The sequence below is a fragment of the Peromyscus eremicus genome, chromosome 16_21 (assembly GCF_949786415.1).
Source record: "Peromyscus eremicus chromosome 16_21, PerEre_H2_v1, whole genome shotgun sequence".
Classification (NCBI taxonomy): domain Eukaryota; kingdom Metazoa; phylum Chordata; class Mammalia; order Rodentia; family Cricetidae; genus Peromyscus; species Peromyscus eremicus.
In genome coordinates, this window is record NC_081432.1 from 7,002,505 (window position 1) to 7,027,286 (window position 24,782).

General features: G+C 40.7%; 1 protein-coding gene across 1 annotated transcript in view; it reads right to left on the reverse strand.

The window, feature by feature from the left end:
- The window catches only part of Btbd9 (BTB domain containing 9), a 363,175-nt gene that overhangs the window by 315,865 nt on the left and 22,528 nt on the right, over nucleotides 1-24,782 (reverse strand). The window contains exons 2-4 of the mRNA XM_059281697.1: nucleotides 9,151-9,362; nucleotides 6,180-6,543; nucleotides 3,428-3,692 (exon numbers count right to left, since the gene is read on the reverse strand). Of these exons, the coding sequence (XP_059137680.1) occupies nucleotides 3,428-3,692; nucleotides 6,180-6,543; nucleotides 9,151-9,335 (814 nt within the window). The 5' untranslated portion in view covers nucleotides 9,336-9,362. The remainder of the gene's footprint in view (nucleotides 1-3,427; nucleotides 3,693-6,179; nucleotides 6,544-9,150; nucleotides 9,363-24,782) is intronic.

A 24,782-nucleotide genomic window follows, 5' to 3' on the forward strand; every position in this document is an offset into this window, starting at 1 on the left:
CCCCCAGCAGTCCCCAAACCAGCAGAGCTAGCTTCAAAACCATCAGCCTAAGAACGGTTCTGTGCTGTCAGACCTTGTTTACCAACCAGAGAAATGTGCTAAAATAATATCCGAATGTCTGGCTAGTTCTTAGAAAATAATCTCTTTAAGGATCTGCAAGGAATGTATTGTGCTTCCTCAGTATTTTTATTATTAATTTTATTATCTAAATACTATAAAAGTCAGGATAATATTATGCTATTTAGCCATTACTCAATGATTTTATGATTGCCAAACACTTTCATAACCTATTCCTTGAGCTCTGCCTGAAATTCTCCAAAATGAAGAATTTAACACTGATGAGCAAAAATCACAGTAAACATATCATTCCAGAACTGAGTGTCTCAACTATTCCTTCCTTAAGGAATCTCCCAGATTACCAGAGTCCATGGCTTACACATGGACTGACCAGTTAATCAATTCCAAGAAACCAGTAACTGTAGGAAGTGCCAGATACACCTAACCCCTACTTCCATGTTCCAACTCATCTTCAGCAAATTCAGTTCTAGGACCCTATCAGCCAATCACAGGAAAGAAGGGGAGGGACTTATATAGGAGGGTACTAAATGAGGATTTGGGCAGTGAAAAATTCAACACTCATCTTGTTATGTCACCTTTCACCCTCTTACTCCACCTAAGGCTGACCTTCAACTAGCCCCTCTAGTTACTTCCTAGACCTCTGCGGTTTGTTCTCCACAGCTACACCATTCTGTTTCCTCTACTGCCTTTTACCTCAATTCATAAACCAAATCACTAACACATTGTAAGTATTATCCATTCAAACCTAACAGCTTGATTCCCTTTAGACTCTTCACACACTCACACAATTTATATCTAAAGTCCTCTCAGTTCTCATTCACCTTGGCCATCTGGCATCGTGAGATGCCATGGACTGCCTCTCCACATTGCACCCCTCCCCTCTCATTAGCCTCCGCTGTCTACCTACCTCTCTAATTTCCTCAACACCTATAGGTCTTCCTCTGGCCTATAGGTCTTCTCCAAGTCTTGGACTTGGATTGTTTTTGACTCCTTTCTCTATACTCTTACCCAAATTGAACTCTCTTTGTCACTAACTGACTGCTCCCTGAACACCAGTAACATGCTTCCATGTCCTATTAGCTTTGGCTCCTGAATTCATCCACCAAGCATTCACTTGCTATATGCTCATCAGTTTGTTGAATAGTCAACATTAAAGATCAATAAATAAGACCCCCCCCAAAAAAAAAACCACTGTCTTTCAAACCCAAAGGTAAGTAAAGGAAACTGTTTCCAAGAACATGGTGAACGTGACGGTTCCCACAATGACTATGGAGATGAGAGGAACCACATCAATACTGACAGCTCCCATGCTGCATTTACACACATTATTCCAATTAATCCTCATAACAATACTGAGGTAGAAAACTAAACTCAATTTATTGCCAGATCATATAGCTAATGACTAATTCAGGACTTAAAATCAAATTTATCTGGCCGAGGAACTCAGGAGATAGCTCAGTCTATAGAGTGTTTACCAAGCCAACAGTGAGGACCTAAATCATTTCCCAGAGCCTACATAAAAAGTTGAGTAAGTATAAGGGCACACAATTGTAAATCCCAGCACTGGGGAAATTGACAGGTGAATCCCTGGGGTCTGCCACCCAGCCATTCAGCCTAATCAGTGTGCCCCAGGACCCAACCAAAGACCTGGTCTCAGAATCAAGCTGGATGACTCTATGGAATAATGCCTAAGGCTCACCTCTGGCCTCCACATGCTGTGCACACATATGCATGTGCACCCACAAAATGTGTGAGGCCAAAGAACTACTATGTCAACTGAAAAGAAATCTAGATCTGATCACTCAGGAAATAAGTCGAGGCTAAGAACATCTATTAAGGGCCCACTCGCATTTCAAGAATGTCTCAAACCAGTCAAGAAAGGTATCACTCCAGGAAATGGCGAGCCTCGCCAGAAATGACACATATCCAGAAGCCCTCAAGCAGAATAACCCAAAACCAAGGTCAGCATCTCTCGGCAGAAACACTGTGTAACTGAGGACATGAAATGTGCTGAGGTTTAATTGGCACTGTTTACTACCCTAAGCTAATGAGGCCTCAAAACTTCTGGCTTCTTAGATTTAGAAAACCATGGCAAACTTACCTTCACCTTAATGCTCAATTTTAAACCCTCCCATCACCAAGCTCTTCTTGGAACCCTGCCTATACCTGTTACTTTCCACCTCTCTGTCATCACCTGCTCTGGCAGTTGAGCAGATCAAATTCCCTCCTCACTCATCTTCCCAAATCCAGTTTAAACTCTCCCAAACCATCCAGGAGAGCACCACCATGTCGTGCAGGCCACTCCCAAATAAGCTTCTCATTGTAGAGAAAGTGATGTGAATCAACTTCCAAAGACCTCCACGATCTGTTTGAACTGGCATGCAGCCATGGATCACACAGCAGTGCACTATGCCTTCTGCTGTATCCAGCTCTTTAGCCCTGGCCTCTCAGATACACAGCCCTATTAATCTCAGCCATCTTCCCAACTGGCGCTCACCCAATCCTAACGCCACTCCAACCAAACATGAATTTCATGCCTGCTCCTCAATCATTCTAAGCCACCTTTTCCTGAAGTTACAGTGTTACCTACTTCACCACTGTTGTGTTTAGTTTGTCACAGGCCTTCTCTCCTCCACGAAGAAACTGGGAGAGTCAAAAGTAGAGGCTGTTCTCGGCACTTCTGCTGTACACTTTAATGGTTAAAGGCATCGCCTTACAGAGGCAAGCTACGTCCAATTCTCAGTGCATCATCCTCTGTGTAAGTTTGGGCAAGTTACCTAACTCTCTGTGTTTCATTTTCTTCATTTGTAAAACAACTAGTTAAAAATAGGCTGTATCTCCTCAATGGAATGTGAGAACTGAATGGTTATGTAGAGCCCAGTCCTGACACAGAATACATCTGATAATTGTTAACTGCTATTATTTCATTTGCAAGAAAAATCAGAATAATGTTATTAACACCAGCCATTGTGACCAGTACTTAGAATCTCTATGTGTGGTACCTAAAGAATTAGGTAAACAGCATACATGCAGGACTTGTTTGTTACAGAAAGGAGGAAAAGTCTTAGCTTGACAAGCAACTTTTCCGGAACATGTCTACTGACATTCTGAGGAGCAGGTGGAAAATGTGTCCAGGAATGACAAGAAACAACTGTGCTGGGCTGACAACAGCTCATCCTGTTAGGAAGAATGACAGGGAAAGACGTCCACAGGAAGCACAGCTATGTCCTCTTGGCCCCGGTATATGCCATGCATACCTGCACCACAGTTCTACAGCTGGAGTTCTGCAGTTAGGACTGGCTAAGATGCCAATGAAAGTCCTAAGTGAGAAGGGGAAATAGGTACTTACTGAGCATGCCTCTGTAGTTGAGGTCCATATCTCGGCTCTCTGACCGCACCTTAATGGCATCTAGAATAGCATCTGGAGACAACAGTCCTGAAGGTCTGACAACGTTCAGAAGCTCAGTGAGGCTCATTAAAGGTAAACGCACAGCCTGCATGATTTCAGCATGATTCTCCTTCGCATTGTGCTTACACCAGTTTAACAAGGCTAAGAAAATATCCTTCTCAGGAGCAGCAAACGAATCTCTTAAAACGATGTTCAGAAGTGCTGTCTGCAAAGGATAAAAAGGGAGCATAAAAGTCAGCACGGAACACAACCATATGCATAACCAGTAAGCAGAACTTAACCAGACCACAGGTAGTATTTCTTTCCTTGTGTTTTGGCCTTCCCATCTATTCCCTTCTCCCCTTCTGGCTATGTGAATAAGCAGCAGTAGTGAGTCAAGTGTTTCAGCTCATGCTTGTTAATACCAGCATTTAGAAGGCTGAGGCAGAGGGATTACTGTGGGTCTGAGGTCAGCCTGGGCTACATAGCGAGTTCAAGGACAACACGAGTTACTTTAAAAAAAAAAAAAAAAAAGAGTAGCATCTTTCCTATTCAGGCTTTTTGTACCACCATATAAAGCAATTAGTCTTTCCCTACACAGCTCGACCCATCTTTTGCTGTTTTAAAGAGATTTCCTTGACTAATGTTTAAAGTTATAATACAGAGTGAATAATTTTCCATGTGTTATTTTGCTTGTGTTTGTAGCACTCCTCTGCTCCACTGCCCTCCTCTTGCTGGTGCCCTGTGTCTCTGCCCCCACAGCCCCGCTTCTGCTTTCACGTCCTATGTCTTCCATTACCCACCCCCCCACACACACACCTTTTTTCCTACCCGTTCTCTTTTTTAATTATTATTAATTTGTATTCATGTGTATTGGTGTTTTGCTTGCACGTATGTCTATGTGAAGGTGTCAGATCCACTGAAACGAGTTACAGACAGTTGTGAGCTGCCACATAGGTTCTGGGAATTGAACCTGGGTCCTCTGGAAGAGCAGCCAGTGCTCTTAACCGATTAGCCATCTCTCCAGCTCACATTCTCTTCATTCTTAAGATCTTCTTCCCTTTTCATAGTTCCCTTTCTAGTTTCACGGCCTACACCTACTGTGTTGGTTGCCTTGTGTCAACTTGACACAAGCTAGAGTCATCTGGGAAGAGAGACTCCAATTGAGAAAATGTCCCCGTAAGACTGGCCTGTGAACGAGTCTGTGGGGCATTGTCCTGATTAATGACTGATGTGGAAGGACCCAGCACACTGAAAGCAGTACCACCCCTGTGCAGATGGGTTGTGGGTTGTACAAGAAAGCAAGTTGAGCAAGCCTTGGGGAACAAGCCAGCAGGCATCACTCCTCCAGGGCCTCTGCTTTGGTTTCTGCCTCCAGGTTCCTTCTCTGACTTCCCTCAGTGATGAAGTCTGAGCTAAGAGTTGTAAGCTGAAATAAACCTTTTCCTCCCCAAGTTGCTTTTGGTCGTGGTGTTTTATTAAAGCAATAGAAAACAAATTAAGAAACCTGACCCCTTACATATTGCATATTTATACACATATACATGTAATGTAGAGTCCGTTATGAGAGCAACAGGTGAAATTTGTCTTTCCGAGTATGGCTTGTTTCAACTCTTGTAATGATTTTCAGTTCTTCCACTTTGCTGCAACTGTCATTATCTTTTCAGCTGAACAAAATTCCATTGTGTTTATATACCATGCCATCTATTTGGCTGCTGATGGACCTCTAGATTGGTTCCTTTTTTCAGCTACTGCAAACAGTGCAGTAATAAACCTGTATCTGCAAGTATCTCTAGTATGCTGACTTAAAGTCCTTAGGGTATATATGCAGGAGTAGAATAGTTTGTAGCCATCCTCTTATGAAATAGCAAGAACAAAGATGACAAACTGTATGTGTGCATATGTGTGTGCACGTGCATGCATGTGTGTATTCTTCTACAAGGTGTACATTTGTAAGTCAGTAAGATAAGCCTAGAATTAAAAATTCAAAGCCTTTAGTTTTACAGTATTGCTGCACTATCATGGTTTCGGTCTTTGGCTCTCTGGACTGACCTCCATAAACACTGATGCAGCCTTGAAAATCCCTTGCTTACAGAAGTAGGATAATAAAAACAAACAAACAAACAAACAAACAAAATCCATCAGTTCATTCAAATCAAGATGCATAGCTCACACACACACACACACACAAATACTGAGAGAGACAGAGAGCCACCGCTCTAAGTTCAATGGCAGATTTAAGTGACAGTTTTACAGTGGTAAACTGTAGACCAGCAAGAGGAGGATCACCAGCAGTTGCTTAAGAGGCATCCACTGGCACTTCAGATTTCCTTTATGAATTTTCCCTCTGTGCTACTGACTCTATCCCAGCCCTAAAGACTTTTCCCTTTTGCCAAAAAAGAATTCTTAGTTATATTCTACATCAGAGAAATACAAAACCAAAAAGCAGTATACAATACAACAAAAAAATCTTATTTGACTGTCATATTAAAACCAACTGCCCACCAGACCAGTCTCTTTTACACACAAAACTAAATGGAACCAAGAGCCTTAAAGATTAGAGCCTTAGAAGTCAGTGGCAAGTGCTAGACCAGATGACTTCTTTGAGAGCAAGGACCTTTGTCTTTGATTCTTAGACCACTGTGGTGTGGTCACTGTGTAAGTACAAATGAAATAATGCATGCTGAGAAATCAAGGGCAGACCAGAACACACCTTGGAAAGGGAGAGGAAGCCTTCACTGGCGAGCACCTCCTGAGCATTTCTGTCCATGAACATGCAGCACATACAAGTTAGCTTGGGAAGTGAGTAGAGACTGGCAACATCAAAAGTCATACAGACGTTCTGAATATTAAGTATGGTGCAGAGATATTCAGAGGTAGAATCCTCTAGCTCTGGAAATCCATATTTATGAGCCAGGCTCAGAAAATCCAGCAGCACCTCCTCCTTCTCATCTGTCAGTGTCGCCCGCCCCGTGTAGATGTATTTGAGTAGCATTGTGAATGCTTCTGCAGTGGTGTCTTGGAGAGGGATTTCTGCTTCAGGCTGAGACTCTCGCATCCCACCATACAGTAATGCTCTGCACACCAGAGAAGAAACATAGTTGTAAAACCTCAAATATGATTTGCTACAAAATACCTGTAATAATGATTATCAATACTATACAGACATAAATTTGCTTAATGACACCAAGATCCAGGTGGAGAACACAAGTGATTGTAAATGGTTCTTTAAAAGAAACAAGAGGCGCCGGGCGGTGGTGGCACACGCCTTTGATCCCAGCACTCGGGAGGCAGAGCCAGGCGGATCTCTGTGAGTTCGAGGCCAGCCTGGGCTACCAAGTGAGTTCCAGGAAAGGCGCAAAGCTACACAGAGAAACCCTGTCTCGAAAAACCTAAATAAATTAATTAATTAATAGATAGATAAATAAATAAATAAATAAATAAATAAAAGAAACAGGAGGAATAATTTAAAAAACCATTTTGAATTAATATCATAAACATCTGAGCTAAATGAGATACCCTGAGAATGCAAGATCGCATAGAAAATTGGAAGTCCTCATTTGAGAGGAACAAAGAACTCATCATAAAGATGTCAGAGGTCCGCAGGCAGCCAAAAAGTAAACCCTACAGGAAAATGATGAGCTAAACACTAATGGGAGCCTCTGACAGCTGCACAATGAGAAAACACGCTCTACCCTGCAGTGTTTTAAGGGACTATGTAAATGGACCCCTCTTTTTGCAAAGAAATATAGTAATATACCTATTCAGATTTGAAATGTACATACTCTTCGGCTCAGTAATTGTTCTTTTAAGACCCAACTAGAGAAAAACATAACTCATTAATGACATATAGGAATGAATACTGGAACGCTGGGGAAAACCAAAATGTCAAGATGAACATGGTTGAAACATTGTAACATACATACTCTATGACACCATTAGGAAGATCAATAGAGATCAATGGATACTATCTAGGAGAGGTCTGCCTTGGTGTGAAGGGGGTCTGATGCTTACTGTGAGAAGTCTCCTCTTGTACAGCTAGCATGCCCTTGCCAGGGAACAGATAAGCTCTGGTGACAAGACTTAGTCAGGACTCCCCCCAACTGCTGCCAGTCAACTTTGCTTTGTACAAGAATAGTGTTATCAATGAGAATCTAAGAAAGCTTTGGTGGTGGCGTGGATTTAAGTCCAAGTGAGTCACAAAATTCTACAAAGGTTCAATATCCACAGAAGCAAAAAGGTCAATGAGTGAGAGAAATGTATTCCATTAGCTCAATACCATCTTCAAGTTTCTAAAAATGTTTGGATTTCTTTTCAAGAATATACTGATCACATGACATACATTCACATACAGTTTTTTTCCAACTGCTTCTTAAGGAGAGTAAAATATACAGTGTTCAGAAATAGTAAACATAAAGCCAGAAAGTTCTATTATTAATAAAGAGTCTTTAAAAAGCACTTTCATAGGACTAACTGGACTAAATGCAAGAAAAGGAAAAGGAAAGGCATGCTGAGGACAGGAACCATCAACAATGGCCCAACTAAGGCCCAATGCGATGGAAACTGACCCTTGGGAAGGTGACAGTCTCTTGCTGATTTCTAAGCTTCTGGTTTCACGTCTAGTATTTTATTTAAAGGATGGGAAGTCGTGAAAATGCCTGTAAGCTAACTATGGTAGTTCTTAGCCAAAGAATTTATTTTAAAGGATGGGAAGTCATGAAAATGCCTGTAAGTTAACTATGGTAGTTCTCAGCCAAAGAACACACGCTCCCAAGAAGCACAATGATGGTGAATGTGACTCCAAGGTGCCTGTTTTGCTGTCCCCATTAGCTCTCATTTGAAGGTCAGATGCAGCGTTCACTGGAGGACAAATGAATTTTCTCTAAGCCACCAGGCATCTCAACTTCTCCAAGTAAAATTGTGACTTTATGTACCAGCTTTATCATTATAAACAGACAAAGTTTAGTAATGTCCAAGATAAACAATCACATAGGCAATAAAGTCACTGGTGATTTCCTTTTAGCCAATATTAGGTGAAATGTAATTAAGAGATTAGTAATTTTTATAACCTGAAAAATTAAGGATCTAAGAAATAGCTGTCTATAAGCGGCTTTACATTCATAAAATATGTATATGCATATATGTGTGTGTGTGTATATATAGATATAAAATATATATACTTTTAGTTCTAATGTAACTCTCAAAGTCTCAGTCAATACTTGTTTTTTTAGTGAGATTAACACATATCTGGAGAGCTCTGTTAGGTTACCCACAGGTGTTAGCTGTAGTAATCCACTACCAAGAAACACACATGCCATGTGCATTCCAGAAAGTCCACTCCCTTATACAACAAGAAGCTACCAACCGGTAACTCAGGGTAAACCCATCCTTCATCTACTTGAGCAGAAGGTAAAAACAACACACACAGCTAAAGAGTTCATTGGACCGTTTGGCCCAGACAGCCTTTAACCCCTTAATTCTAAATTGGCTCCTAAAGAAAAGGCAATTCTCAGAAAGTAACAAATACACAAAGATAAAGTTCTTTTAGACATTGTACTAAAGGACTCCACTTGCTGTTACACTTAAGTTACATATTTTTCATAGAGAACACCAGTGCTTCCCACAGATGACTTAAATCTAAAAATAAATAAATAAAAATTTTAAAAAATACATTATACACTTACCGAAAATATTGGCACCTAGCTGCTAAAATTACCCTGTGGGCAGGAAAGCGCTTCTTTTCCACAACAAATGTGACATCACCATATTCTTCACCAATCAACAAGGCACCAATATGCTCAGACAAAATGTGCACATGATCAATTTCCCCCACTGCAGTAAAGGGGCGAAGAGGGTGGCTGTTACTCATCGTGTGGAATAGATGATAGTCACTGGCCTGTCACACAAAGGAGGAATGTGGGTTAGTGAGGAAAAGCAGCATACACAGAAAACTGCGAGTCCTATCAGCCAACCAAACTTTACCCCAAAGTTCATCATCAATAATTTTTTTCTTTATGAAACAGTCTTCAAATATGTCGTATAGGCCCGCCTTAAAGTCAGTATAGATCAGGCTATCTTAGAGCCCACCATCCTCCTACCTCAGCCCAAAGTATCAAAGGTTTCCTTTTTATTTTTATTTTATTTTGTTTGTTTGTTTTGTTTTTTTGAGGCAGGATTTCTCTATGTAGCCCTGGCTGTCCTGGAACTCGATCTGTAGACCAGGCTAGCCTTTAACTCACAGAGATCTGCCTGCCTCTAACTCGAGTGCTGGAATTAAAGATGTGCACCACCACCACCCAGATGGTTTCCTTTTTATTAACCTGCTTATTCTAAGAAACAACTCAAGCTGTTTTAATTAGCTCCACGACCTTCACTGCCTCATCACACTAGAAAAGCAAAAATGTCTGGATATTCACATACTAGCAGTGCTTGGAGCCGTCAGAATCTGGAAACACTGGCATCTGTGGTTCTAGACTCTTTCCCTGCCTCAGGGAAAGGCAAGGCAACCAGCAGAGTATGCCTGCATTGAGCATAGACTGATTTAACAAGGCTGGATACAGCTACATCCAGCAAAGTCTTTCAAGTACAGATCTAGGAATAAATTACAGAGTAAATTTAATATCATTTCATATAAGAGTTTTTGGTCTGAAACCATCTTTAAATAATTGATAAAAAAAAAAACACCAATCTTCTGTAGTCACAAAAGTGACTTACTTTATTAATAAAAATTTACAGGAGCATCACAGCCCTCTTCCAAAATGAGAATCCATCTGGCATAGTCTCTAGACTGCTACTTCTCAGCATGGGGAAGTGCCACATACTTCTAATACCAGCACACTCGAGAGGCCAAGGCAAGATTATGGGTTCAAGGCCAGCCTTAGCTACATAGTAAGCCTTCTATTTCCTACTGTGGCTCTAATGATGAGGTTGATGGCAAATACCAGAATATCACTGTATTTATTGGCACTTCCTTGCCTTTATGTGCAGTCTGTCTATAAAAATAAATGAAAATCAAGAGGCTGGAGTTTGAGTAACATATTCAAAAGGGAAGTTAAGACCTTAGAAAGCTAGAACTGCTTACAAATTTTTATTTGTAAGCATGCCTTTTTTTGGATGTAATAACTCAGCAAATGTATGAGGGTCTTCACTAGCATTCAGATCCCAGGTGTAAGAGGTGCCTGGTGGCTCAGAAGTAGCCTCTATATTGCACAGAACCAATGAAAGCAAGCCAAATATACACTCTTCACCAGACCTCTACCATCTTCAACAATGTGTTACAATCAACATTAAAGATTGAAGAGCTCTCATCTTCAAAATTCCATATGCAGATATTCATTTTCATAGCAAGGTGTATGAAGTCTGTCTCATATTGTGACTGCAGGGAAACCTTCATGAACAACGTTCTTCAGCTGCTTGTTATCACATGACCAGCCCAAAAGAGAGACCACCAACAGCAAGAGCTATGATGAAAGAACATGGTGGATGACTGGTAGTATCCTTCCCTGTTGCCAAAGGGTGGTGGTTTGAATGAAAACGGCCCCATAGGTTCATATGCTTCAATAGTTGGTCCATGGTTGGTACTGTTTGGGAAGGATTGGCTGTGTCATTGTTGGAGGAGGCATAACCCTGGGGGCAGGCTTTGAAGTTTCAAAAGACCCTCCATGCCCAATGTACCTGTCCCAACTAGTCTGTAATGTGAGCGCTCAGCTGTTCCTCCACCATCACAGACGCTAACCTTCAGAAACCACAGTCCAATCCCATGCTCTCCTCTATGGGTTGCCTTGGCCATGGTGTTGTATCACAGCAGTGAAAAAGTAACTAGTACACAAAACAAACCCCTTTTCTGCAACGGCAGCTTCCACTTCAGAGTCAAAACTCAACCATCTTCAGTCATTTGTACGTGAAACATCAAATTCAGCTTAATAGGACCAACTTAGAAGTGTTAGCAATAATGGGAAATGTGTGCTATGACAGTTTAATAAAGGAGCTGGGGTACTTTCTAGAAAGGTTCCATAGTAAATACTTTTGGCTTTGTGCACTACACAACATTGTCATACATTTTCACGTCTGCCTTAAGAACTGAAAAGCAGCCATAGGCAATAAGTAAAGGAATGAACATGGCTGTGGTCTAACAAAGCTATTAAAAATGAATGGGTGCTGGGGGACTAGCTCATTACAAGCATGAGGGCTTGGGGTCGATCTCTGAAACATCCACATTAAAAAGCAAAACATGGAGGCTGGAGAGATGACTCAGAGGTAAAGCGCATTGGCTGTTCTCCAGAGGACCCAGGTTCAATTCCCAGCACTCACATGGCAGCTCACCACTGTCTGTAACTCCAGTTCCAGGTGTTCTGACACCTTCACACAGACACACACACAGGCACACTAATGCATATAAAATAAAAGTAAATAATTTTTTTAAAAAAGCAGCACATGATGGAACACAGATTGTAATCCCAGCACTGGAAACAGAGATAGTTGGGCCCCTGGGGCTCACTGGCCAGCCAGTCTAGTCTATTCAGTGAGCTGCAGGCCATTGAGAGATGGTGCCAAAAGAGAAAGGGGGGGGGGGGAAGAGGGGGGAGGAAAGAAAAGAAAGGAAAAGAAAAGAAAAGGTAGTAGTGTTTAAGGATGGATTAAGACCCAAAATTGTCCTCTGACCTCTACAGACATAAACACAGATATAATACATTCATGTGTATGTGCGTGTGTGTACACACACACACACACACACACACACACACACCACCACCACCACCACCACCACCACATCACATTCATATTTAAAGAGAAAAAGGACTTATTTGGCCAATGGGTCACAGTTTGCCAAGTGCTTGACTAACATGATTAAGAACTCTAGACAGCCGGTTGTGGTGGCGCACACCGGTAGGATTTGCTGAAGGAGGCGGAGGCAGGAGGATCACGAGTTCGAGGCCAGCCTGGGCTACACATTGCCAGGCGGTGGTGGCGCACGCCTTTGATCCCAGCACTCGGGAGGCAGAGCCAGGCGGATCTCTGTGAGTTCGAAGCCAGCCTGGGCTACCAAGTGAGTTCCAGGAAAGGCGCAAAGCTACACAGAGAAACCCTGTCTCGAAAAACAAAAAAAAAAAGAACTCTAGACAAAGGATCAGACAGGGCTGGAGACTTGTTTTCTTCTCAGCTTATGTTGACCACACTCTGAAAGCCACTAGATTCTGACGTCAAATCCCACTCGTCCCAACACTCTGCTACTCCAAACCAAAGAGACCCTTTGCACTGACAGCAGGCAGCGCATGTGCCTCCTGAATATGCCCTGGGCTAAAATCTCTTAGTATTTATCTAAGTCATGGCCAAGACTCAACCCACTGCTGGCTGACTGGCTGAACAATGACTGAGTTTCTTCAGTTAACTAGCTCAGTGGGATATTTACAATTCATCAACGGACAAATCATGAACATTAATTCTGGATATGTAAATATCTGCCTTAATGGGTTCACCAGATCTTCACTTCTCAATACATACAATTTCACTTTGCTAAATTTACATTTTAATTATGTTTTTCCATGTGGAAATATAAAGTGAATAGTGCTGGATACAGAAAACAGCCACTTAGTGTGGAATAAACACAATTTTTATTGGCATATAGAAATAATTTTAATTAGACCAGTGGTTCTCAACAAGCTTGCCATACACTGGAACCACACAGGAAGCTCAGAAAAATGAAAATAAAATGCTTGAGTCCCACCCTTCAGAGAGACTTATTTAATTAGTTTGGAATGGGACACAGGCATCGCAGTCACCGTACTAAAGTGATCTGAATGAGCAGTGTGGAGAACCATCACAGTTCCGACTGCTGTGGGCTCAGGTTAGGGTTTGCTCATTGAATCCCAGAATCAACAAGTGACAGACTCAGGAGGTGGCAAGCAACCCTTAAGAGGTGAGTGGGCTCACTGCAAAGTCCTGAGGTCACTGAGGACAAAGGGATTAAGGCAGTCCTCAAGGGACCCTTTGGCAGTTTTCTCAAGAGTTGCAGCCATAGCAAGCGTGGGCCCACTAAGCCCTCTGGCTTCCTGTTTCAAGACATCTTTTCTTCCTTCTACATGTATTCCCATCATTGTAATATCATCTTACCAACATGAGGACCTGGGTCAATGGCAGGACTATGTATGCCCTTGAACTTCCAAAATTATAAGCTAAATGAACCTCTTTTCTTTATAAAAGTTAGCCTACTTCAGATATTTCATATACTTATACAAAGCTAATACAGTTTACATTCCCTAGGCACACAAGTTCAAAAGCAAAATATGTCCAAAAAACAAATAGGTTCTGTCTTAGGTTAAAATTGCTGTGATAAAACACCATGAGCAAAAGCAACCTAAGGAGAAATGGGTTTATTTTACCTTGTAGTGTACAGTGCATCAGGAAGGGAAGTGAGGGCAGGAAGTCAGGGCAGGAACTCCAGGCAGAAACCTGGAAGCAGGAACTGAAACAGAGGCCATGGAGAAACACTGCTTACTAGCTTCTCCCCAAGGCTTGCTCAGCCCACCTATTTATACCACCCAGGACCACCTGCCTAGGACCAGCACCACCCTCAGTGGGCTGGGCCCTTCCACATCAATCAAGAAAATGCCCTACAGACTTCCCTACAGGCCAATCTGATGGAGGTATTTTCTCAATTGAGGATCCTCTTCCCCAGATGACTTCAGCTTGTGTCAAGCTGGCAAAAAACTAACCAGGGCAAATTCTACTTTGATATTATTAACAAAGAGACAAATAATGCTAACAAAATTATCAGACTGTATATCCATACATGCAAAAAATTAAGTATTTTTATCAATAAACTAGCTTATCTACAAACTGATCATTTCTTTGTATTCCATATGCATTTTCTTTTTAAAAGCCTACTTTAAAAATTACGGGGCTGGAGAGATGGCTCAGAGGTTAAGAGCACTGACTGCTCTTCCAGAGGTCCTGAGTTCAATTCCCAGCAACCACATGGTGGCTCACAACCATCTGTAATGAGATCTGGTGCCCTCTTCTGGCCTGCAGTCATATATGCTGTTTATGTAATAAATAAATCTTAAAAAAAAAAATTACACATCATTATTTTTAAGTCACCAGTTTTCACTTGATAAATAATAAAACTGGGGGAAAAGATGACTAAAGTTCATGGAACCAAGCACTGACATGACATGCTTCTACTTCCTACATTAGGCTGCATTAAGCCACACATGTCACAGTTCAGAACTTGATAATCGAATGAGATCATTTCCACACTCATGATGTGATATGTTGTAGATGATTATTTTCTTAAGTTACATTTTATAATTCTGTCACTCTGCCTTATTTTTCCATGTCATATAAAATTGAGACACTTCAGCTAAAAATCAAGACTAGATCATGTAATGTGACAAGACAGAAAGGGAACCATTGAGAAAAGAAAAGTACAATGTAGGGAACAGGAAAGAGTCTATGATCAACCACAGTATAAAAATGAAGCCTCTTACTTTGTATGCTAATTAAGAACAAATTGAAATAAATTTAAGAATATAAGATTAAGAAGATAGAAGTTTTGAAAAGTTTGTACAAATATGCATTATTATTTGGGTAAACAGTCCCAAAGATGGCTGGCTTACACTCCTTTCTTTTCCCTGGACACAAACCTCTTCCTATGTTAATCCATTTCTCCTCCCCTTAACTCTGGAGTTGGAGTCACTTTAACTAACAAAAATGAGGTTCCAGGCCTACACCTTTGGGAATCTAACAGCATCTACTTTTGTGCCTTTGGGGAACCCTGAACTGCTCAGGCCATGTGGAAAGGCCAGATGGAAGTTAAGAGGTCCTGAGATTACTAACAGAAGAGTAATGAACCCAGTGAAATGAAAATCAAGGTCCAAACATACATTCCCAGTCTAGTCCTTCTAACCTGCTCAGTCATCTAGTTGGGCTGGATATGTAAGGATACTCCAACCCTAGCAGGTGCCTTGTGGTCTAGACACAAGCTGGGCCCTGTTGAAATCCATCCAACAGAATTATATTTGATATAAAATGGCTATCTATATAAGCCATTACCTTTTAGAGAACTTTACTACATAGCACTATATGAGAATTAGTGATTCTAATGAACACTAAGCAAAATGGCAGGATACAAAACTCAACATACAAAAATCAATAGGTTTTCTATATGCCAATAATAAAATTGTCAAGAAAGACTGAGAAAAGAAAATCTTGTTCATGGCAGTCTCAGCCTCTGCGATAGTGAGAGAGAACCCTGTCAAAGTGACAAGCTCTAGAATCCCAAGGAAACACGCCTCTACAGCACGCCTGTGAAAGACTGTCTAGATGAAATTATGTGAAGTCAGAAGGCCCATTCTAAATGCAGGTGGTTCCATTCTATGAACTGGAGTCCAAAATGAATAAAAGGAAAACAGAAAGCTGAGCAACAGAATTCAAGATGTATAATGTGGTGGTTTGAAAGAAAATGGCCCCCAAAGGGGGTGGCATTATTAGGAGATGTGGCTTTGTTGGAGTGGGCATGGCCTTGTTGGAAAAAGCATGTCACTGTGGAGATGGACTTTGAGGTCTCATTTATGCTCAAGCCACACCCAGCATCTTAGACCACTTCCTGTTGCCTGAAAGACGCAGAACACTTGGCTACTTCTCCAACACCATGCCTGCCTACACATTGCCATGCTCCCTGCCATGATGATAATGGACTAAACCTCTGAAACTGTAAGCCACCACCACAATTAAATGTTTTCTTTATAAGAGTTGCTGTGGTCATGGTGTCTCTTCACAGCAATAGAAACCCTAATTAAGACACACAACAAAGAAAATAATCCAAGTGACAGGTATGATCTCATGTAGTTTCTGCACAGCAAAGAAAATGATCAAAAAGTAAAGACACAGCCACAGAACGGTGGGAAAGGTTTATAGTATATAGTCAACAGAGGATAGATCTAGAAACTACCAACGACTCCCACACTTAGATACAAAATCCCACAAATCAATTAGTAAACAAACTAATGAACTGAACAGACAGCTCTCACAAGAAATACAAATGGCCAATAAATATTTGGACGTGTTCAATATCCTTAGCCATCAGGGAGATGCAAATTAAACCTATACTGAGATTCCACCTTACTCCAGTTGGAAAAGCTAACATTAAGGAAACAACAGGGACTGGAGAGATAGCTCAGTGGTTAAGAGCTTGTACTGCTCTTGCAGAGGGCCAGAACCCAAGTCGAGCGGCTCACAACTAATCATAACTCTAGCTTGTAGAGATCCAATGCCCTCTCCTGGCCTCCAGACACCTACCTGCACTCATATGTACATATCTTCACACCGACACAGACACATAGTCTAGAGTTAAACACATTTTTTTAAAAAAGTCTACTACATAGGTACTATATCAGGGATCCCTACAATTACTCCTGGGTTCAGTGATTCATTAAGAGGACTCTCATGGTTTAGACCAGTTAATATTCACTGCCATAATCTATTGTGGTAAAAGTACACAAAGAAAATTAAGCAGGAGCTAGAGAGAGGGCTCGTCAATTAAGAACACTTGCTCTTCCAGAGGCCCCAGGTAACAAACACTACATGGCCACTCACAACCACCTGTAATTCCAGTTCCAAAGGATCTGATGCCCTCTTCTGGCCTCCATGAGTATCAGGCATGTACATGGTACACATATATACATGCCAGCGAAACACTCATGTACATAAAACGAATCTTTTTTCAAAGAAAGAAAAATTATCAAAGAGAACAAATCTCATGGAAAAGCCTATAGAAAAGCAGGCACAAGCTTCCTGGGATCCTCTCCCAATGGAGTCATACAGCACATACTGAACATCCCCAGGAAGAGGCTGTGACAACACAGATAAAAAGTTTCCACCCAGGGAAGCTTGTTAGAAACTCAACGCCCAGAGCGCTTAGTGGGAGCTTTCCCCATGAGTAGTCCCTGCCTGAAGTGGATGTAAACTCCAGAGTTTCAGGAGAGAGCAGCCGACACAGCTGTTCAGCGTACTCACAGTTGACTCCGATCGAAATTGCCAGATGCCATGCAAGGGCCAACCCTGCAAGCAGATTCTTCCAAAGACAGCAGTTCAGTCCTGCTCTGTTCATTCTTTTCTGCAGAGCTTTAGAAATAACAAGAGGACTTAATAATATCAGCAAAAGCACTGAAAATAAAGTCACTATCTGTTGCTCGAAGAAGATCCAGACAGATCTCTGCCTCCCAAGAGCTAGGATTAAAAGCCATGCCTGGCCTCTATGTTTAATGTAGTGGCTTGTTCTGTCCTCTGATCTTCAGGCAAATTTTATTAGGGTACACAATATATCACCACAACTATATGATAGCCAATTTACTTACTTAATCTTAGAATTAAAGAAAGTGACACTAAAAATAATAACCACCAACTCTATCTGAACATATCCCCAACCTCTAGCCTCCCAGTACACCAGAGCCCAACATTATGAACAAGTTTCTTACAACTTCAACATTCAGATCATTCTGAAGATATTTATTCTATTTTCATGCATGAGAGAAAAGGAGTTTGCTGCCAGTTGTGGTGGCACACACCATAGGGTATATGCTGGAGGATCACAAGAAAAAGTCCTTTTCTAATTTTATCATATGAAATCAACATAACCTTGACATGAAGACATTGCCACATCTATATACTCTGCTGTGGAACAATCTTTTTCTACACTATGAATATGTATTACTCTCATTTGCTAATAAAAAGCTGATTGGCTGATAGCTAGGCAGGAAGAGGATGAGTATGACAGCCAGACTAGGAGAATTCTGGGAAGAGGAAGGCAGAGTAAGGGAGTCACTAGCAAATGGAAAGAAGCAAGATGAGATTGTTGGACTGAGAAAAGGTACCAAGCCACATGGCTAAACATAGATAAGAATTATGAGTTAATTTAAGTGTAAGAGTTAGCTAGTAACAAGCCTGAACAATTGGCTGAGCAATTTTAAGTAATATTAAGCCTCTGAGTGGTTATTCGGGAACTGGCAGGTAGGAGAGAAACATCCACTTATATAATCAAACAAGATTAATATAAAAAAACTCACAAAAATACTGCTAACAATGAAGTAGACAGATTCATAACAAAGTGAATGAACTATAACAACATAGAAAATATTCACATACTCGATAAATGTTAAAGTAAGTCTTACAACATTCACTATAGATCTTTTTAAAATTTTATCTTTATTTATTTGTTGGGGCATGTACACTTGAGTACAGGTGCCATCAAAAGGTGCTGGATCCCCTAGAGCTGGAGTTACAGAAGTTGTGAGCTGCCTAATGTTGGTGCTGGAAACTGAACTTAGGTCTTCTGCAAGAGCAATAAATGCTCAGTGTCTGAGCCCTCTCTACAGCCCTATAATTACAAACTTGATAATAAAAGCTGTTAATTGGTTACAAGTAAAAGGATCGTCAATGATCTACAAGCATATATTCACACTCTAACAGATATAAATATCTGGTTAATAAAACACAAGAAATATTCAAGTTCATGAATAAGTCAATGATGTCTACTCATATCACTATGAACCTTTTATAGGATAAGAACTATGCAATGGAGAAAAACAAATCGAGGGGCTGGAGAGATGGCTCAGCGGTTAAGAGCACTGGCTGTTCTTCCAGAGGTCATGAGTTCAATTCCCAGCAACCACATGGTGGCTCACAACCATCTGTAATGAGATCTGGTGCCCTCTTCTGGCCTGCAGGGATATGTGAAGACAGAACACTGTATACATAATAAATAAATAAATCTTTAAAAAAAAAAAATCGGATCTCTGTGAGTTCGAGGCCAGCCTGAGCTACCAAGTGAGTTCCAGGAAAAGGCGCAAAGCTACACAGAGAAACCCTGTCTTGAAAAACCAAAAAAAACAAAAAACAAAAAACAAAAAACAAAAAAAACAAATCGAAATGGGTTAGGAACAGAAGCAAAATAATCATCATTTGCAGATGACTGCCCACGTGAAAAAATCATGAGAATCTTCCAACTACTTTTTAAAGATCAAGCAAGTTCACTGAGGTTTTTGACATAAAGTTTATTATAATGAAAATCTATAGCTTTCTTCTGTGCCACTCCCTCCCTCTCCCCCCCAAAAAAACCTGACTAGAAAATATGAGGGAAAACACTTGAAATACATAACTTAAAAATACAAGAAATATCTAGGAATAAGGTAACAGTGCATGTAAAGAAAGCTTTATATCTCCACTAGAGGATTTAAGAAAAGCAAAGAAGCATCAATACTGTAAAGACATCAATCATCCTTGAACCAACCACCATATGAAAAAACATGCTTGATATTTTATACTATAAACAAAAAAAATGCTATTGTAATAGAAACTTCAGATGGTGAAATTTAACAGAACATCCTTGAGAGAATACAAAGAAAGTATTAAGGGGCTATAGTGATGTCAATGTTTAAAAGAGCTTGCCAAGCAACTGAGCCGACCTGAGTTCAGATACCAACACCTACATAATGGTCTTGCATGCACCTGCTACCCCAGAGTTAGGAGTCAGAGACAGCAAGATCTTGGGAGTAGAAGGTTGCTGGCTGCCTGCCTAGTCAAAAAGCGCAAACTCTGATTTAAGGAAAGACCCTCCCTGCTTCAAAAGAATAAATCAGTGATAGAGGAGGATACCCGATACCTTCCTCTGCATAGACACACATACCTGTATACAATATACACATACATTCTCTCTCCTCTTTCCTCCCTCCCCTCCCGCCGCCTCTCACACACACACACACACACACACAGCCCCCCAAAAGGAAACTGTGTCACATGAACACACACACTTCAAAATTAGGAATATAAGGGCTAGGGCTGAAGCTCAGTGGTGCAGCACTTTGCTAACATGCTGGAGGCCCCTTGATTCAATCCTAATCTCTTTAGAAAAAGAAAATTAAGTGTATAGATTTTATATTTATCATGAAGTTCTGTTTGAGATTGAACCCAGAGCCTCACACAAGCTAAGCAAGTTTTGGGTGTTTTGTATTTTTCCTCTCTCAAAAAAAAAAAAAAAAAGTGACTTGGCCACACCAAAAAAAAAAAAAATCTAAATGTCTATTTTCTGAGGAATTATAGTCAAATAGTGGCATCTCAAATATTAATAATATTATTTGTTAATATCAATATTATAAATGATTAAAACAAAGATACTAGTAACAATGAAAAAATATTTGTTTTTAGCATGGCTGGTATTAAACTCAGGGGCTTATACATGTCAGGCAGGTACTCTACCACTGAGCTATACTCCAGTTCTGAAAAAAATCTGCATCACTGACTGCAAAATACATGCTAAAAAACAGCACTACAGCTGGGTGGTGGCGGCTCATGCCTTTAATCCCAGCACTTGGGAGGAAGAGGCAGATGGATCTCTGAGTCTGAGGTCAGCCTGGTCTACAGAGTAAGTTCCAAGACAGGCATAGCTCACAGAGAAACCCTGCCTCAAAAAACCAAAAACAAACAAAGAAGAAAAGAAAAAGAAAACAAAAGAAAAAAGCAAAACAAAACAGTACTACCGAAAAGTTTGTTCTATTAAGTAACTAAAACAAATACTGAGCTGGGCGGTGGTGGTGCACACCTTTAATCCCAGTGCTCAGGAGGCAGAGGCAGGCGGATGTGAGTTTGAGGCCAGACTGGTCTATAGTGCAAGTTCCATGACAGGCTCCAAAGCTACACATAGAAACCCTGTCTCAGGGGAAAAAAAACAACACACACACACACACACACACACACACACACACACACACACACACACAGAAAAAAGGCATTATCAAACTGCTAAACACAAGGACTATCTATCTCTACAAATAAAAACTAAGCTCTGCTTGGTGCCACACTCCCTTAATCCCAGCACTTGGAAGGTGTAGGCAGGAAGGTCAGGAATTCAAGGTCATCCTCAGCTAGAAAGGGAGTATGAGGTCAGTCCACACAAAAACTAGGTAACAATGATGCAAGAGTAGCGTGACCAATAGACTCTTTCCAGTCGGAAGATAGACTTCCTCAGATGTATGTGATCTGATTGACTCCTGGTTATAGTCCTGAAATCTACCTTGATTTCCACAAGATGAGGTGGGGTTAATTTATTCCTCTCATTTTTCCCCAAGGTAGTAGAAAGGCAGGACAACAAGGGCTTGGTTTAGGAGAGGACAAAAAAATGTCCCAACCAGGAATGTACCTTCCATGGTACCTTATTAAAATATTAATGTAAATGTACTGGACCCTTGTGTGAATTTTATATTAGTTAAGGATAATAAATAGATACTATTGTTCTCAGTTGACTTTCATTACTTCAAAAGCATCCATTTTCAAAATAAGGCTAGTCAGCAGTGCTAAAATACTGATGGTTACGGCCTGTTTGTTATGCAGTCGGAAACCCACACCCAAAATAATAAACAGTGTCCATCAGTGAAATGAGAGCACCATATGCAGCTCATAACAGTGTCCTATTATAAATGCCTCCTAAAGAGGAAAAAAAATGAAGTTGGCCTAAATATATCCATTTCCTTACTTAAAACCACACTTTCCAGCAATGGTTTACAAGCTTTAACTTAAGGGCTATTCTGATTTTTATAATTAAGTGTATGGCCCAGTATTTCATGAAGAAACAATCAAAGTGGTTCCATAAGGTGGAGATGCCAGTGAGTCCTTGAGCCCTGTGTGTCTCCCCTGGGAGCGCTCTCCACCCTGCACATTTCCTGACTGAAAGGCCTTTATGGGGAAAAAGACCTTCTGCTCTTTAATTGCAAAATATAAATGATCTTCCTCCAGGGGAAAGAGATGGCATTTACAAGCATATGGTTTAGCAATTTCTTTCTGCTCTTGGTACCCATGTGGTGTGTAATTTGAAGCAGGATTCCTTAAACTTTAAATTAATAGCGCTCAGGGAGTCAACTACGCCCTGTCTGCATCTTAAACACTCTCACAGAGGACCCGTCTACCTTCTCACCAGAAGAACACTTGGCTTCTTTTGACGTATGCTCACCTGTCACTAAGTCTGAAGACAACGACCACTCTAGAGGTATAACCTTCATCCTGATGTTCTAAAAGCCTCATTCTACAAGGGCCAGTGAAGAGCAACAGAAACATGGGGCTCACAAGGAAAGGTTACTGATGTCTTTTCTAGGGAAAGACTGAATTCACATCCAGGCTACCTTCAAAGCCACAGCATCCCACAATTTCATGTTGGTAAATAAACACCCATAGACATAGGTCAGCTCTAACAAACTTCGCCTTCACAAAAATCTTTGACGGGATTATTTAATTGAGCATGCGCATAACTCCATTTACTAATTATCACATTGATCCTCCACTTCTTTGCCAAGGGATAAACTAGTTTCTGAATCTGTAGCTCATTCAACAGAAGATTGCCTGAGCTCTCTTTATAACAGTCCAGTGCTGGATGACAGAAACATCCTCTAGTCAGATCAAAAAAGCCATTTCAGCCAGGTATGGTAGCACACACCTTTAATCCCAGCAGAGGCAGGAGTATCTCTATGAGTTCCAGCCAGCCTGGTCTACAGAGCGAGTTCCAGGACAGCCAGGACTACACAGAGAAACCCTGTCTCAAACAGCCCACAAAGCCATTTTCATGTCATCTTCAGGTGGGTAACACATACCTTTGACTTACTAACATGGGGGAAACCATTCATATTTGAACTGCAATGTAAAGTCTAGACTAGAATACTGTTAACACAAGTATGTGGTGATATATACTGTAGGGCTAACTAAACAACCTCTAACAAACTTAAACAATAAGCCAAGAGTACATTATAATAAAAATTATAATTTTTATAATTTTATAAAGGAAGTTCAACTCAGCATACTCTGATGAGCATGTCCGTCCACATCTGTAAAGAACTCACTCACATACATGCAGATGCAGGAGAGGAGCTGGGCAACAGCACTAAATGTTACGTAGTAGCCAGACTCAGAGCTAACTAGATTCCTTTACACACTGCAGTAATATGCCATTGTAGGCTTAAGAATGCCACATTTCCAGCCCCATAATGCCTCATTTGACTGGTTACTAAGCTGCCCAAGGGTGTATATATACATATAAAAAATGAAGGGCAACAACAATGCCCATTAGTTGCCAATATTTTTTGTCAGGGCTTATGAGGGGTCTTGGCCCATCTTTTGAAAAACGTTCTTTTAAACTAGGAAATGCTCCAGGCTCATTCCGGCAGTGATAACTAATTCTGTGGTGGCTGAGCAAGGCTGCTGCTTTATTATCCCAGCACAGATATCTAAGACTCTCAGGGAAAAAAAAAAAAAAGCTCAACTCATAATTTGCAATATCATTTTTATTTCTATTCAGTTAAGCCTTTTGCAGTCTGTGGCTCCAACCTCTAATTAAAACAATCCAAATGTTGCAAAACACACATCATAGCATTCAAGAAGGACATTCTTAACGTGAGTGCCAGAGGACCAAACAAGGTGCATTCCATTGTTTGAAGTGCTCTCACAATTTCAGTGCTAGCTCCTTTATTCCCTACAAAATACCTTCTTCTTCGGCTGCTTTAGGAGTGGGGTAGGAATAATGCACCAGACTTCCCTAGCCTAAGTTCTGAATATTTACCCAGTACCCGCACATCCTCAGTCTCTTGGCTTGTGATTGCTCCTCCTGTGACTTCTCATGGGGCAATCCCCACAGATGGGTGACTTTCATGAGAGAAGTCACAAATCCCAACTCCAAGAAGAGACATTTATACGTCTCAGAAGTTATATAATTATCTTTTCCTGGACTTTTGGCCTCATCCCACGCCCACTAAACACTGCATGAACTGAATGCTAGTAGCAGAAAAACATGCATCTAAAGCCAAAAAACGAGGGAAAAGTCATGAATGACACAGAGGTTATTACTTGTAATAATATTTTAAAACACAGAACAAGTCATTTCTATTTAATTTCTTCAGTGGCAACTTATGAGGCTATAATCTTCTTGCGTAGATGTGAATTATATGGTTTTCCTAATTAATAAAGGTTATTACAGCATGAACTCCCATTAAAGCAGTACAATCATCAACTGCAGCAACGTAATTTCTTTGTACCAAAGCTGCTGTGAACATCGGCATTATTATCTATGTAAAGGAAACTGGCTTTTCATTTGCAGGATATTATAAAAATGTTCTACTGTGCACAGTTTTGACTGTAGTTTGCTATACACCAATATCAGGACTATTTTCTATAAAATTATGAAATAAAAAGAAATTAATTGAGAAATTAAATCAAATCTAAAGTCCTGATTTGTAAGTTCATTTATGCTATCTAGGACAGAATTTAAAAGAAATGTTTATAATTT